This window comes from Schistocerca serialis, chromosome 2 (assembly GCF_023864345.2).
Source record: "Schistocerca serialis cubense isolate TAMUIC-IGC-003099 chromosome 2, iqSchSeri2.2, whole genome shotgun sequence".
Lineage (NCBI taxonomy): Eukaryota > Metazoa > Arthropoda > Insecta > Orthoptera > Acrididae > Schistocerca > Schistocerca serialis.
Window position 1 is genome coordinate 955,783,714 of NC_064639.1, and position 18,119 is coordinate 955,801,832.

General features: G+C 40.0%; 1 protein-coding gene across 5 annotated transcripts in view; it reads left to right on the forward strand.

The window, feature by feature from the left end:
* Positions 1-18,119, forward strand: part of LOC126458335 (uncharacterized) — a 214,863-nt gene that overhangs the window by 178,796 nt on the left and 17,948 nt on the right. For 4 of the 5 annotated variants that reach the window (XM_050095295.1, XM_050095299.1, XM_050095296.1 and 1 more), the window contains exon 4: positions 12,761-12,959. In XM_050095295.1, the coding sequence (XP_049951252.1) occupies positions 12,761-12,959 (199 nt within the window). The remainder of the gene's footprint in view (positions 1-12,760; positions 12,960-18,119) is intronic. The other variant, XM_050095300.1, reaches the window with a different exon arrangement.

The window sequence follows — 18,119 nt, forward strand, 5'->3', positions numbered from 1 at the left end:
ATCAGGTAAGTTCACGAGAGTACTGTATTGAGAGTTTCAAAAATCTGTCATTCTTCTGTACTTGGGACAAGATAAATTTGTTTTTTATTTTACATACTTGGGGAGGGCTGACTGATCAGACAGTATAGAGGTAAATTAAAGATGAACCAAAAGCCTGCACCGTAAAAATTATCCCACACAGATGTATCCCACTTTGTCATCCACTTGACTTTTAATTTTACAGGCAGGTTAAAATATTCACGGAAAAAACTCTAAATGCTGAAGACTAGAGAAATCGGTTCGAGGGAAGAGTTCGTAAAAAATACATTTTCTGCTGTGACATTAACTTAGTGCAACTGCTTTTACAGGATGATGTGCATCGTAGTAGATCGAAGAAAGAACTGTCTTTTTCAGTTTAAACTGTGTTTTGTGGCATCACATCTGAAAAATCCGTGTGCCTGCAAGGCAATAGCTTTATTAAATGCGTGTGATGGTCTACAAAATTCGAGTTTCGATTGCTTCTACAACAAACGCCATCCGGAAAACAGTAATACCAGAAATTGAGTCCGCCTTGATGCAAAACACCTTGTTATTCGTTTATTTCTTTATTATCCCAAACTAGTTTCGGCGACAAATATCACCATCATCAGTGGGGTTTTTTAATCTAAAACATACTACCTTATTTATTGTATGTTACGGCATGTTTTAAGCAATTATTGGCGCTGTTTGCGACATATTTTCCGTGCTCTTTTTTCTGTTGCCGTTTTTTACTTAGTGAACATCATCTCATCTGCAACCATGTGAGCGGCTGTTAGTAAACAAAATACTAAAAGGTGAATTTCGTATGTCAGCAATATATACCTGGGGTTGTGGTAATGTTGTGCTTAAAACATGCTGTAACATACAATAAATAAGGTAGTATGAAAGTATCCATAGAAAACTATATTTCAAAAGACGAATAGTAAAAATGTAATAATGTTTTACTGTGTTTGTATGACCATGCTATTTTCTGCATGTTTTAGATTTTAAAAAACCACTCATGATGGTGATATTTGACGCCGAAACTAGTTTGGGATAATAAAGAAATAAACGAATAACAAGGTGTTTTGCATCAAGGCGGACTCAATTTCTGATATTACTGTTTTTCTATGCAAACACGGGCCAAATGGAAGAGTTCCAAGATAAAATCATTGCCATCCGGATTTCTATTCTAGCAAGCAATAATGAGTGAGACGATTCCGTAATATATCCCGTAGCAAACTCGATACGCATCTGAAGAAAGTTTGATTGATTTATTAATGAAATTACCACGGCGAAAGTGACTATTCTTGCAAAATTTTGAAGGACATGTACTACTTAACGATACTCTGTACGATAATATCGAAAAAAATTGAAAATAAAGTATAAGAAAGAAAAAAGCGTAAGTATACGTGCAGGATTAGAACATTTGCCGCCAGCATGATAGTCCCGATCGTTACCCAGTGGGCTGCACTAACTTGGCCAAAAGGCGATTAACGTTACAGGTATAGGAGGTACGTATAAAACTTCAGCATCGATGTTCTCAGAAACTAGATGCAGTCGCGTGAAAAGCCGCTAGCCAGGACTCAGGAGAGGTATCTCTGCAACATACCTAAGACTCATCAAAATATATGATTAAGAGGTCTGTAAGTGGGGGAAGATCTTTAGAAGAGGTGAATCAGGAACTTTAATTTTTCTGAGCCTGCTCCTTCCACGCAGAGCAGATGACTGGATTATGGGCAACACACAAGGCATGCAGACACAGTAGAGTGCCTATGCCTTCATGCCTCTCAGGGGCATAATCAATACAAAAGGAACCTTAGCATCACCAGGAAGCGTGAGTGAACATCTTGTCTCCAACAAAAATCGTTCCCCATGATGTGATCAGTCGCCCCCTAGATGTTTGATGCAAAGACTTTGAAACACCCTGCACATAATGTATTTAGTGTTTAACTGTTGCTGATAATTTAACAGTATTGTTTGCAGACACGACAATAGCAAAAAGAAAGACCAATATTTTGAAAATATTGCAGAAAAAACGTGTTTTCAATGATTTTCCCGCCAAAATGGAATACATGATGTCTTTAAAAGATTATCCGACCTATTTGAACCCAAATTACTGAAAGATTTCAAAAAATCGACAAAATAACAGCCACGAAAGAGAGCCAATAAGCTTAGGGAAATAAAGACGAAAATGCATTATCCGTTGAGAGAGAGGAGAACCTCAAGAGAGATATTGCGACCACCAGAATTCAATGATGGATGCAGGAAGAGAAGTAATGACGATCTTTACAAGAAAATCATGTAACCAAATGCAACCGTGAGAATATGCAAAACGATATTTTACAGGCATCTGGTTCGGATAATTAAACACTAGGATTGCAAGAGGATTGTCATATACATCAACCAGAAAATATTTACCTGGTAGAGATGAATCCGGGAAATCAGAAACTGTATGAAGAAGATGAACGTCGATGTCTGTGCAATACATATCGAAAGAAGGTTTTAGAATTGCATCTCCAAGAGAAACCAAAAACAAAAACTCGAATGTTATTGTTAGTAATAGGAAACGACAACACTTTGAGTCAATTAAACAATATTACAATAACGTAAAGTTCAATCAGAAATAGTTGTTCACGTGATCCAAGGCAAGCCCACATAAAAGTGTAGATAAAATATTGTGAATCGACTGTCATAAGACTTCCAGTTAGCTAAAGTGCCGACGATGTAATACGGCATGGATAGAGAATTAAAACGTGATTCCAGACTGGCTATGTTTGATTGGAGATGTTAGACATGAACAGAATTGAAACTTCCTGGCAGATTAAAACTGTATGCCTGACCGAGACTCGAACTCGGGACCTTTGCCTTTCGCGGGCAAGTGCTCTACCATCTGAGCTACCGAAGCACGACTCACGCCCGGTACTCACAGCTTTACTCTGCCAGTACCTCGTCTCCTACCTTCCAAACTTTACAGAAGCTCTCCTGCGAACCATGCAGAACTAGCACTCCTGAAAGAAAGGATATTGCGGAGACATGGCTTAGCCACAGCCTGGGGGATGTTTCCAGAATGAGATTTTCACTCTGTGAAAATCTCATTCTATGAACAGAATTAATAACACTTACGTATCCCATAGCATGATGAAGACTAGCCGCGCTTAACATAGAACGATGTTTAATACTACTCATCGGGGGGGGGGAGGTAGATCTACTCACAAGTGGTGAATTTCAATTTTCTTGTAATGCTGTTCTCGAAGCAGCTGGTCTGGAAATAAAGACAGCGAGCCGCAACATTCGCTGCCTTGAATAATTCTAGATTTACTCCTATACTCCATAAACCATCCTGCGGTATCTGGCAGTGGGTGTTCCCACATCATTGTCAGATTCCTCTTCTTGTGTTCCAGTCTGGAATAGCACGCGGAAGGAACGGCCTTTGATTTGCCTCCGTATGACCTGGAATCCCTCTGATTTAACTGACAAGGTATTCTCGCGAGAGATAAGGCGGAGAAAACAATGCAATGTTTGACTCTTCCAGGAATTCATGCTCTTGGAATTTTAGCAGTAAACCGGACCGTGACGAACAAGGCATCCCTTCTAGTCTACCGCTGGAGTAGGGTGAGCATCTCTGTGGCGATTTCGCCCTTACTAAGTGAGACTGTGATGAAGCGTGCTGCTCTTTTTTCCAGTCTTCTCTATTTCTTCTATTAAGTCTATGTGGTTGGGATCCGAAACTCAGATACTGATCGAAAGAGAATTTTGAAAACTATATCTTTCATGGGCGAAGTACACTTCTTGAGGATTCTTGTAATGAATTTCGGCCTCATATCTGCCTTTCTTACGATTACTGAGTATGACTGTTTCAAATAATTGTGAGGAAGTTATACAATTAAACAGAAACTGATCTTTCAACCCATTTATCCGCAATATATACGGACTGCATTAATAATCAGTAGCGTAAACACAGTTGAAAGTACACGATACTCGTAGCAAAAAGCTCTCGGTAAACACGGTCTCAAAAGCTCATATCCTTACACTAAAAGCAATGACCATTTCTTCACTTTAGTTACTGTGAAACAAATCTGTTCTTCTGCAAGCTCATTGATTTGCATATTTTGGGAGGAGGTATATGGACGTGTAGAAGAAAAAATGTCCAATAATGATGGGCTCCAAAGTGCATACCTTAGGAGGTATGGGCACTTTTTCAGTAGAGGTGATTTTCACAGTAGCGATGATGAAGAAGAGCTCATAGCTTTTAACGTATGCGCTTTGGAGTTCACGTTTAAAGGACAATTTTTTCTCATTTTGGTCCAGACCACCATCTCGCAAAATATGGAGTGGACTGAGCATGCAGTAGAAGACGTTTGTTTCACAGCATCGAAGATGAAGAAGTGCTCATAGCTCTTAAGGTATGCGTTCTGGAGTCCATGTTTACTACTCTTTTGCTTGAAGTATCGTGTACTTTCAACCGTATGCGTTTACGTCATTAATTACAATATACCCTGTGTATAATTATATCCGTTAGATTCCTAGTCATTCACGAACGAACCGTTTTGCATTCGCCAGGGGATGACGTTCCTCAGGGTGAAATACTCACCTATCATAAAGAAGTTTAACTTGTGCATCTCCCTATATTCACATAAACCGTACATATTGCCACACCCTCTCCCCTTTCATAGACACTGCTTCACGTAAAGGATGTTCAGATAACCGGACTTCTTTTTCGCTCACATTATTTGCAAATAGAATCGACGACAGGGGGAATGATGTTGGTGCTAATTGCCATCACCGTACAGTAAGCACTGGCTTAGAAAGCACGAATTTAACTGTAATACGCTGCGGAAAAGCTACGCGTTTGTTTCAGAGTGCAAGAATTGTCAATTTTCTGGAATTCTTCCCCCTCTTGGTTTTCGGTGTGCTAACCTGCGAGATCTGCGGAGTATGGAAAGGTAACCACGACGTTTGCTCATGATTTCGTTCTACGCAGTATTTTCTCGCTCAAACTAAGGAAATGGTCCTTGGAAGTGAACAGTAGCAGTGCTGCTTGGAACCAGTGTTCTGAGGTTCGGACGACACACCACGTGTTATTACACCTTCAAGAGTTTTCCTTCTACATCTAACCTCTGCAGAGGTATGATTCGCAAAAGGGATACGGTGGCAGCCAGAGAAAACAATGAGATATTGTTGCATCTCCTTCTGTGGGAACCTTGATATCTTCCTAACCTTGTTTGTCAATTTATCATTCCTTTCACACACCATGCACGTAAATAGGTATAGTAAATAAGTAGAACGTCAAACTCACCCGTTTGACAAAAGAATAATTATTTTTAGCCTCTGCAATGTTTTGTCATTTAAGATGTGTTTATTCAAGTGGTCATCGAGTAAAGGCGGCGGAGTACTTATCATCCATTTATTCGCTCCTTCAATACAAAAACAGGCCTACTGATAACACTGTATATAAGATAAACATCAGTGTTACGAATCTGAGACACGTTCACAATGGCAGCTACTTGAGTAATATGCTTGGGACGCATAGTGTCTCTATATACAACACCCTGACTTCTGCTGCGACAGATGTTTTCTAGTTATGGCTAGTGGCCTCACTGTTTCGACCAGCATGCGAGCTGTACCTCGTAATGACGACCTGTCCTTAGTTAATCTTCTTCTATTTTCTATCTACCTATTTATTTTTCTGTCTATCTATTTATCTTCTATCTATTCTATACATATACAATGCGTACAAAAAGAATCACATTTTAGAATGCTTGTAATTGTCTCCCATTGCAACACATAGTTTGAAATATGGGTCAAAGGTGCCTACAACCTTCCTCTGTGATGGTGCAAAAGCGTGGCGCCCTGTAACGTCATCTTCGGGCTTGAAAACGCTTCGAACAGCAACTCTAAACATTCTGCGTGGTGTCTGTTTGTTCTATATCGTGTCTCCCTACCACTTTCGCGCAACGACGCTCTGAGCGTGTTTTTTAGGGAATTGACTAGTTTGAACCTGGGACCTGTTGCTGGTAAGGAGACGTCAGACCACACATGACATGTAGAATTCAGAAGAGCTCAGTGAGACTAGCGATGATATAACCAAATACTTAATGATTTCAGCGTCAGCTCCACCGCACTCCCTGTAAAGGAATCTTAATACTAACTAAATTTAGTGGAAGGGGTTCAAGGCTTTCCTATTTTTAGTTAGCTGGTAAAATAACGTCGAAAAAGCAGTTAAGTTTACCATTGGAAAATTTATTCTACTCACAAAACATCGTTTATAAATTGCACTATTGATAAAAGGAAATGTTTTAATACAGGATGGTAAAAACCGACTGCATTCAACAAAAATGTGAACGAATATTCCCTGAATGGGTTTCCAAGTTCTACAATGGATCGAAGGATGACCTATGCCATATCACATCTATAATCTAGGTTTAAATTAAGTTTCACAAAAGAGAAAACTATCAAAATGGTCTACAGTGACCCTCAATTATCTTTAATTACTTATCTAACTTGTCGTAAATTACAGTGGCTGATGTGGCTTCTCAATAACTATGTAACAGAAAAATCATCGCGTTTCAGATTTTAACATCAAGTGGCAAATGTGAACACCATGAGCTTTAATTGACGATCGACACTAGTATTACGCAAAAAGGGGATGTAACAGATGAGACTTCTGCAGTTCTGAGTGAAGCTTTATGCGCTGTTATGCGGCATCGCGTGCGTTCATTACCTTGTCGGTGTTTGTCAGGGGGCGGTGGGCAGCACAGCTCCGCTCACCTCGCCGTCTATCAACTATCAACTCTCGAGCTACTCCCTCCTAACTTCTCCTTACTATAATTTACCGAAGTTGGTTTTAAAAAAAACTATCTGGCTGTGTTTTCATCTGACCAATCAGGGTCTCAATGTTAACCTTAAGCTCCAACTACAAAAATTCTGTGTATCCAATGAGAAACGTTATACTTTTTGTGGTGGGGCAATGTTTTTAAAGTTTGCAACGTAACAGAGACGCAAAAAAGTCTCACGCTAAAACTTGCAGCTGGTGTGGTCCTTTTAGCGGTATCGTAAGATCTATACTGTTCTTCTGGAGGGCTCTATCTTCTAACATGGGCTGGGGGGTGGTTCTAACGTAACAGAGACGTGAAAAAGTATCACGCTAAAACTTGCGGGTGGTGTAGCCCTTTTTGTGTTATCGTAATATCTATACTGTTCTTCTGGAGGGCTCTAGCTTTTAACATGGGCTGGGGGGTGGTCCTAACGTAACAGAGACGCGAAAAAGTCTCACGCTAAAAACTTGCAGGTGGTGTGGTCCTAGCGGTTAGCTGGCGACGTGGGTGTCCGTCTGTCCCTTATCGTAGGGCCTTCCAGCTTAACACGGTTCTGCTCTCGGCTTCTGTTCTCGTTTCTCCCCTCGAAACTGCGTCTGTCTCGCGGTGGGAAGGTATGACATGCATTTAGGCATTCTTGTGTTAGTCTGTGGTATTCCATTTGCTCACTCGTTACTCGTATTACTTTGGTTAATTTAATGTCACGATTTATTCAGAGCTATGTGACATACTACTGGATTTGCTTATCATGTCAGGGTTTTCATGGAAGGTGTTGGATTTGCCTGATACCTTAAACAACTTGTCGACAAATGAAAAAAAAAAAGATCCACACAGCTCAGAAGTTCATTTGAGATGTAAGGTGGGTTAATTATGTCGCATTGGCACCAAACTTCACTAAACTTCAGCCCGTTGTGGACGTGTCACACTATGAGAAGGTCCTCATACCCCTCTTACTCACATTTTACCATTCTTTTGACGCCTCTACGATAGAGGTCAGAACCGCGACACCCAGCGTTGAAATCGCAGGGCTTTGGCTGAAGAAAGAATTTCAGACACACCGCCGCTCATAACTGACACGAAAGTATTCAACAGGTGCCCTTCCCTTGGGATGTTGATTCCCCACATTTCGTGGTCGAAAACGATAGTTGTTGATCTTTGGCACTGCTCACACCACTGGACGATTCAACTCAATGCCAAGGACATCATGCTGCTGTGGCCCTATCCAATGCGATCTAACCACTTAGGAGTGTGTGCGATTGCAATTTTTGCTCCGGTATACAGGGTGGAACCACTGAGTATTATTTAAGCCTATTCTATGAAATTTGGACGTGATCCGAAGCAGCCAATGGTGTTTATGCTTTTCCAGCCCTCTTGTTTCGCACCCACCTGTGGCATCATGAACGAAACGGAAAAAGGCTGTCCAAGCCCCCCTCCCCTCCGCCCTCCCAAAGTTCGCTAACTACATTGCTACCCACAGACCTTTGTTAAAAATTAAAAATTTTCCTGTAAGAAACTTCTACACACATTCAGCTTAGTTGTGCTTTGTGGGTGCTCTAGTCCCTTCGACACCCATCAGGTGGAGTTGCCTGGACCCAGGCGTTAGAGTAGCCTTGAGACACCACTCAAGTGACTGGATGTCAAAGTACCTGACAGGTACACTTCTAACGACCTCAACAAGTCGTCAGGATGGCACCGAGGTTTTTGCCATACTGGGAGGTCTTAGAGGGATATTTTGGCATTTTATTCATGTACATGTCAATCCAGCACACCTTCCATGACCACACCACAGGAGGACGTGATACAGGAGCATAGAAAAAGCATAAACACTCTTTACTGCTTTGGTTATACTCCAAACGCAGTTTAAGTATGGAGCAGATAACATTTTGTGCTGCTTAAATGATTTAAGTTATATTGAAGTAATGGTATTTAGTTAACTAATGTTCTTCTTTGAATTGTTTCATAGCTGTATGCAGTGGCCTGTAAGTAAAACTACTGCTATGCCAGACATTTCATCCAGCCATAGAAATTTTACGCTATCTGTGTGAAGCTGGGACATGTCACTAGCACTTAATCATTTTAAATTTTTTTTTAATTTTTCACGTGTACGAATAGTTCTGTGGGTTCAAACTGAGGAACAAATCTCCATCATCATGGATCGAAAACTGAAACAGATAGAATAAAATGTAAACAGGGGCTATACAGATGATAAGCCTCAAGTATCTATCATCAAAATCAACATTATAACACAGGAATTAGCTTAAGTTTTTTCCAAGAACTCCCCAACAGAACAGAAGGGGTGATCCATAAGGAAATTCTTCTTTTAGAGTTGAACGTGCGAAGATCGCTGTTAAGAGTTTTTAATTATTGCGGTAACTTGTTGGAAATGGATGCAGCAGAATACTGCGCACCTCTCTGCACAAAATCAAGAAGGTACGATCCAAATGCAGTTTGGATTTCTGCCTAATATTAACTGATTGAACGCTGCTAATTCTTGGGGATAAGCTCATACAAACGACATTACAGAAAATAAATATCGAGAGGCCAATATCAGTATTCCCTGACTCCTGAAAAAGAATCTACAAGAGGTTCATGAACTTACACCTCGTAGTGCTCGATTTTGCTCGTTTCTGAGCCAAAAATATACCCTTTGTGAATGGGAAAATATGCAGGAAAGACCAATTTTCGATTGGGACCCTCACTTATTGCAGCTAGTGGTAAATATAGCAACACTGAGTTTTTGAACAAGATCCTGAACATAGACTTTCCATGAAATTTTACTCTCTATTTGAACGTCTAGAAATCTGAACTGTTCAGACTCTCTAATTATATGCCCATTCTTTGTAACCAAAGTGCCAGTTTAGTTGAACTGTGTGTTGCAAACTTTAAAAACTGAATTGTACTGTGATTTAGCACCATGTTATTTTGTATAAATCACGAATCTGTGTCTTGAGTTGCATTATTTTATTCGCTGCCTGTTCTGCACCCAACTTCCGTCATCACTAAGCTAGCATCATCAGCAAACAGAAATATTTTAGAATCACATGTCATATTAGAAAGCATATCATTTATAAACATAAGAAACAGAAGCAGTCCCAGCACTGACTCCTGAGGGAACCCTCACATAACTGTGCCTCACATAACGCCAGCTGCTTCCCACAGTCCTGAACAGGGGTGGAACTGCCTGTTTCTCAACCAAAAATACCCTTTGAGGATTTCTTCTGGAAAAGTAATTCTGGTTGAAGTTCGAGCTACAACTTAATTCAGTGACTACAGGTAATCTGTCGCATGGTGCCGATTCTGTATACATGCTACATACGTTTTCGAGATAGTAACAGAAACCGAGATGGCATGAGGATAGTACTAGAAATATAAAAATATGTAAGATAATATTATCAAAATAAAAAGTAAGTGGACTGTCTTCGTCATACATATTACACAGTATCACCCGATCTCAGAAATATGTGTGTTGAATCATGTATTCGTTAGGCAGCGTATATGAAAATTAATCAATATTTCTGTTTTCATGTTTTAATTAATTTATGTTTAATGGTAAATGTTCATTGTGTGGAAATCTGGGCATCTTAACCTATTTTGTCAGAGATAATTCATTTACACTGGCAAATACCGAACACTACATTGTGCAGTACTTTCGTGTTAGAGGTTTGGTGCTATCAGTTCATGGAAACTATTCTACGAATTATATTTTCTCGCTGTGAATTTATGTTTCCAGCCTTCGGAATAATATTAGAAGGGAAATAGACACTGAAAACTTGAATCATATGCGTAAACGTTTTAAGTGAAGATATGTAAAGTGCTTAGTACCAACCCACGAAGCAGGAAATTAGAATCAGTAATGTTCTGTATTCAAAATTGCATATTATGCTGCATCAGAGACAACTTGTCTTATGTCTCAATTTTCTTAGGAAAATAAAGAGCTTACAGTCGGAAGCAATCGATCAGTTATCGATCGTGTGCTAGCTACCAATCTGTGGATACAGAAAGTGGTACATTTAAGATCATATCAGAACCTAATAAATAGTTAAATCTAAAGAATACAGAGCCAATGTAAGGTGTGCTCCGTGATGCTCAGGGCAATACGCAGTAATTGGGTTTACGACTCTGTTTATCAAAATGTGTACATGCACATGCATAGAGCTTCAGATGAAACTTCTTTAGGGGACAGTGACACCTCCTGGGAAACAGGGCGAGCAGTAAAACTAAGGTACTACATCTGATCTGATCGAACAGTTGGTTGATAGTGAGAAACACAGACAATGAGCTGAAGTTTAACTGTTTAGCCTTTGTAAATTTTTCTTTGATATGGTAAAGAAAACAAATTCTATGTACGCACCAGAACACCTCTGGGTCTAAAAATTTTCTGAAGCGTTCTAATCGTTGAACAATCAGAACGGCTGGTGAAAAATCACTTAAGATGTCGTGAAAGTTCTTCACCGATATCAACATAAACTCACTAGATAGCTTTCGCATACCTTCGATCAACGCCACTTCATCCGGGGGTTACTTTGGACCTGAAGACCTTAAATCCCACCAGAGATTCTTGAACAAAGAAGTTATCAAGCTGCCAAAAAAGACTACCCTCCATTGAGGAGATGCCCAGTTAGAAAACGTGAAATGAAGAATTAGGAGTCCGCTGAACTGAATTGGAAAGGAAGTAGCACCAGTGAAGGCAAACCTGATCGAGTGGTGCCTCATGAATGAATGTGACAATAAATGTGACTGTGGCGAATATCAGCGTACGGAACATCTCTTGGTCTATCCTAAATGTACTAGTAAATGTACCCTCCACCAATTATGGCAGAAATTCAAGGAAGAATTGCACATAGCCCAATTTTGAACCGAAAAAGCTTTGATCTCCAGACACTAAAAAGTAAAGTAAGTATTTATTGTATAATCTAAACCTATGCTGTCCGATTCTGGACATATGTTTTACAAGTATAGAAAATTTGGAGGATGCCTAGTAGGGAGACATGTAAAAACAACAATATGAAAGCATAAGCGATCTGAAGAGAGGAAATGCCCCACAAGACACTAGGATTATAATGAAGAGTAATGGCGGAACCGTCCGCTTATCTGTATTAGTGTTAGCAATATCTTCTATAGGGTGTCCCAGAAATGTAGGGTCAAAATTGTACAGATGGTCAAGGACCTTAAGATGAGTGCTGTGAGAAAAGGAACTAATGGTTGGAAAATGGATATTTAGCTTTGTACTTATGTACACGTGGTTAGGACACTACCAACCTCTTTCTCTCCATAAACATATTTTGTTTCAAACAACACTTTTCAGATGGGTACAAATTATTGATTATTCGTCTTGTGTTTGGAACTAACTAGTCAGCAGGAATTTTACACTGACACACATCTAAGTTCACACATCTAAGTTAGCGTAATGTAGACTTTCTACAAATTTCAAAATTGTTTTTGCCAAGGGGAAAGTAAACACAGTGGGGCTTAATAAAACAAACAGTTCATGTAGTACGAATGGAAGACCAACTGTACATAATCCACGCACATATGACGGTAGTATGGCTGAGCCTCGTATTTGCCAGTTGGATGTGAGATCCATATCAACGCACACTGTGGAACACCATAACACATGGATTCAGTACAGTTGGCCTTCTTACACCAATAACTTCTTTTAATCTCAGTGTTAAGAAATTCATCTAGAATACAGACGACAGCGGGGCCACCAATGTCGGTGCTGAAACGTTAACACTTTGGAAACATGTGCCCCACGCCTATTTCAAATTCATGACCTAGTAATGCATTCCCGACCAGTGGTTCCTCAACTCACAGTACTCACTTTTGGAGTGATCCTGTACTGCCTGTGGGATTTTGACCCTAAAGGTTTTGGACGGCTTGTGGAACGTGTGTGATGACTTTTCCGGCGGTGGGGCTTACGAGTGGTTTGTTCTGTCGGTGGGTAGCAGGCCGCGTGGAGCGGGTCATGCTGTGGCGCTTCCTGCTCAACCTGCTGGAGGACCCGCGCAACGAACCGTGCATCCACTGGGTGAACCGCGACCAAGGCATCTTCCGCATCCTCAACACCGACTGGCTGGCCAGGCTGTGGGGCCGCCGGCACGGCAACCCGCGCATGACCTACGAGAAGATGGCCCGGGCCATGAGGTGAGGTTCCTCCACTTGTCCTGCACGAGACTCACTCAGCACCCAGCTTCTGCTTTCGCACTCACTGCTCGGCTCTGGCTCTCCCAATCACTTTCCACTCCTCCCTGCATGAGCAAGGGATACTCGGCAGCATGTCACGAATGCACAGCTCTCCTTGACCAGTTCCTCTGTGGCTATTCCGGTGATGCCTTGCTTATATTCATATTTCAGCAGGGCTACACATTAAGTTGGGAACTGGAGGTCTAGCATGGCCTAAACAAGAGCGTCTGATACTTTTGCATGTTGGAATATCATGGGAATAGGGCATAATCTCAAGAATGATACACTTCTTATCTGGAAAGTAGGAACCAGAAGCTCCAAATGTTCAAATGTGTGTGAATTCCTAAGGAATCAAACTGCTTAGGTCATCGGTCCCTAGACTGACACACTACTTAAACTAATTTATGCTAAGAACAATACACACACACACACACATGCCCGAGGAAGGACTCTAATCTCCGTCGCGAGGGGTCGACCAGAAGCTTGTTCTCCACTGTCAACAAGCGAGGAAGAGATCTTAATCTGACTGGGATCATGTAAAATGTTGGACACCACAGGGTTCTGTTCTGGACCGTTACTCTTCTTCATATACAACGTGATTGTTTTCACTTGACAGTATGAAATATCTCGAAAGCGACAGATACTACGAAACGAATGTTCTACGTGAAAAGTTAATATTAGTAAAGGGGACATCTGCCAGTGGTACAACTGGCCACCTCCTAACCACCTCTCCTTCGTGGGTGGGGTCAGCTTTGATTTTCAAATGGAAACCACCCCATTTTATTGCACATTCGGATTCTACGCCAAAAAATACTTACGGTTTACCAAACCATTGTTTGCCATTAGTGGTAGATAGCGCTGTATCTACAAATATCAAGTGTGCCTGTTTTTGCAGTTGAGATCAGAGGCATTTGATTCTACATATCATTTACAGTGTAAATTTAAACCTTTGTGTTCTAACGCCTGATATTTGTATTCAAACGGTACTAGAAAGTTGCAAATTTGATTGTATAATACAAATAACATGGCTAGAAATTGACATTTCCGGCAAATGAGCTACTTGTATGGCAACGTAGTTTTCTGTTCCCCACGGAGTTCATTGCGGTGAGTCCCCAAACCACTGGATGCTTTATTTCGGTAGCCGCCCTCGAACCCCGCCATCAGGGTGACTGATGTCGGGGTATGTTACCATCCAACAGTGGTAACTCTGGCGCTGGCCGTTACACGGCGATCGGCAGAATACGAACGACAACCACTGTAATGACGTAAAATGTTCGTGAAGTGACAGTGAAAGGCACACCTGCCACGGATGGTCACCGAAATCAAGCATCCCGATGGAGAGAAGCAAGGGGACTCACCGAAATGAAGCATCCCTATAGAAACCACAAAAGTATTGCGTCCATGTCGTTGTTCCTCGATCACATTACACGTAGTTTCTAGCCACACGATGAAACGGCTAACCATGTTGTACTGTGCAGTCTCATTTCCAACACTCAAGTAATGCCTGAACATCAATCTCAGCCGTTAGAACCCAAAGGTTTACATTTACATCATAAGTGAAATTCGTAGGTTCTTAATTGCAAAAACAGGCGTACTTTACATTGTCGATTACAGTGCCACCTACCACGAATGGAACACAACGATTTGGTAAACTAAACGTATTTTCTTGTATCCGAATACGCAGTTAAAATGGGGGGGGGTTAACCATTTGAAAATCCAAAATTAACTCCGCCCACGTAGGAGAAGTTGTTAGGAGGTGGCCAGCTGTAGCACAGAAAGATGTTCTCTTTAATAACAATAACTTTTTACCCAGAACATTCGTTTCGTAGGATGCGCCTCTTTCGAGTTATTTAGTTGCCTCAAGTTAAAACAAACACCCTATATAGTATTGATATCGCACTTAAGATGACATTTATCTTTGCAGACGAAAAGAGTATTGTGAAAGACTTGGAATGTAATGTAAACGGTGTAGCAAAGAAGGTGGTCCATTACACTCGAGGGAAGTCATTTTCCTGCTTAGGCGGTTTTTATCTTGAAATAATCACTTTATTTCAAGATTTAGCTATGAACTAATTTCGCCCCTTGGGTATTTTCAAGTTAGAAATAACATCAAAGGTTACATCAGCTTCAAGAGGAAACAAGAAATAAAATAAAACATATACAAATATAAAAATTTACTCATATGTGTTATGTGCATCACAGTAAAAATTGTAAACATAAAGCATCATATAACCCACACGTCTCTGTGCATGCCGTAACATATCCTTAACAACGGTTCCTCTTAGTCATGGTAGTTACGCGCACAACATGCATATGCAACACTGTTGAGCATAATTCACATGAAAAAAGTAAAAATATGAATTTCGTGAGATATTATTGTCAAATTATGTTACAATTTAGTATCTGTGATGTGAAATCTATATGAAGAATGAGAAAATGCAGCAGTTATGGGGTTTTGTCAATGTGTCAACGCACAACACATTAAAATACTTTAGTGTAACATTAAAGTGAAATTACACACGGCGGGCAATGTCTTAAAGCCAAATTTGACAAAACAACTGCACCATCAAAAACCTAAGAAACCTTACACAAAAAGAATACACACTTGATCAACGATGTTACTACATATACTTAACCTAAAAGTGTGGAATATATGATACTGTATGCTTACAATATCTTACTGTGATGCAATTAACAAAGCTGTGTAATTTTTTTTGTATGCATATTTTTTATTTAATTTTTTTGTTTCCTCTTGAAGCTGTTGTAACTTTTGATATTGTTTTTATCACGAGGTAGGTTGAAAATGGCCAAGGGGGAGCAATTAGCTAACAGCTAAATCATGATATAAAGTGACTATTTCAAAATAAAGCAGCCTGTGCAGGAAAACGACTTCCATCAGGAAATTCACAGTAGCTTTGTTATACAAAAGACTGACCCGTAATATCAGCACCTGTCTTTCAGAGAACAGAAATGCTTAACTGCAGCTATAGGTAGTGCAAACAGTTTAAGACACGGAACTATTCTAAAATCGAAACTGAATGTAGATGAAAAGATTTCCTGTAAGTATCACGTTAACAATCTTGTGCACAAACGTAATGCTACTACTTTCACTATAAGAATGATCTCTACCGGCTGTGACATTTTGCATACTTGCACCCCGTTATTTCGTGTGGTGTTATATTTTGGAAGAACTCTTTGCACTCACCAAGAATAGTCTTAACAAAGAAAATCAGACTGATCCGTGCTGCGACCTTGGTGTAAAGCGTTGTTCAAGAATCTAGGAATTAAAACTCTGCCATCCTCGTGCATATATCTCATTGTTAGATTTGTTGTTGAAAATATTAAGGCATTCGAAAAAAATAAACTGTAACATTCATTCAGTGAACACTAGATGGAAAAGTAATATCCACCCGGATAGCACCTCTTTAACTAATGTACAGAAGAGGCCTGTGCACTATTCAACAGGCTTCCGGCATAACTGAAAAAAGTTGAGTGATAAACCCCAAGCATTCAAATTTAAATTGAAAGGTAAATAACAAAACTACAGTAGACTCTAAGCTTTGTCCGACGTGAGAACCGTACTAATACTTTAAAGTAGATGCAGCCGGGTACAGTAGTACAGTGCAGCCAATATTACGACAGGTCACATCTAAATCAAAGTACTAAGTGTACTTAGATCTGTTTTACGTCTTCTACTTTATTGACAACTGACGAAGATAGTGAAGACAGTAGCTATATGGTAAGGAAGCTGTTTGCAGAATATGAAAAGTGAGATTTAATACTAAACACTATGATAAATAGGTGTATGACACTGGGTAGTGACGAATAGCATAAATCAGGTACTGGGAGTTTCAGTATTAACTGTTATTCTTTTTTAAATATCTGTATACTATATGCTAACGGCCATGCCGCAGTGGTAACACCGGTTCCTATCAGATAACCGAAGTTAGGCCTGTCAGGTACCGTGGTGCACTCGGCCCTCGTGACGCAAACTGAGGAGCTACTTGATTGAGAAGTAGTGGCACCGGTCTCGTAAACTGACTTACGGCCGGGAGAGCGGTGTGCTGACTACATGCCCCTCCATATCCGCACCCATTGATGCCTGTGGGCTGAGGATGACACGGCGGCCGGTCGGTCCTTTGAGCCTTCCAAGGCCTGTTCGGACGGAGTTAAGCTTTTAGTTGAGGTGTAACTATATAAATGGAATGAATGTAAAAGATACTAAAAATCGTATTGGACAAGTGTATTCGCCAAAATAAACTCAAAATTTTGGAGCAATAAGATCACAAATAAAAGATTATCTGCGAATCAAAAGGGAAACAGTATGTATGTGAGAGTCATGCTCTTGAAAAACAAGCAGCAGAAAAGAAATGCAAGTGACATCTGTTGAACTACATTACTGGAAACGAAAACAGAACATCAAGGGTCTAAAGAAGAAGGTAGATGAGCTAAACTATGCATGTTCTACACTACTCCGAACACCACATAATCACAGGAATAGAGAAGTTAAATGCCAGGGATTAACGACTAGCATTATTTTCGTGTGGAACCAATACGGAACGTACATAAAAGTTGTCACAATGTCAAAAATATTGAAACAAGCAGTTTTGTCTAAATCTAGCCTAGGAACATGTACTTATGAGCTGTTACTGCAGAATACTTATCTTATAATTCTAAGAGTCTACAGATCTGCTGCAGGAAACTTTCAGCTGCTTATTTCACATTTAGATTCTTTATTGAGTGACGCATCACACAACAAGAAAAAGTAATTTGTGTAGATTTCAATGAAGGTTTCTTAATATATTCTGACAGAAAAAAATGTACTGGTATCATTATTTTCCTATTTCAATCTGATTTCAGTACTTAATTTTCCAACTTGTGTGCAGTAAACTAGCAGAATCCTGACTGATAACATTTTTGTAGATCATGCTCAGTCTGAAGCAATTAATGTGCACTCAATTATTGCAAATGGAGAATTAATGGAAATAAGCAGTGTGTCTTAAGAATAAGATAATAGAGACGGTTGGGATAAGGTATTTTTGGAAAGAGATGCTGATGTGAAACTCTATCAAGTAAATAGTAAATTTGTGTCAATATTTGAAAATAGATTTCCTAAAAATA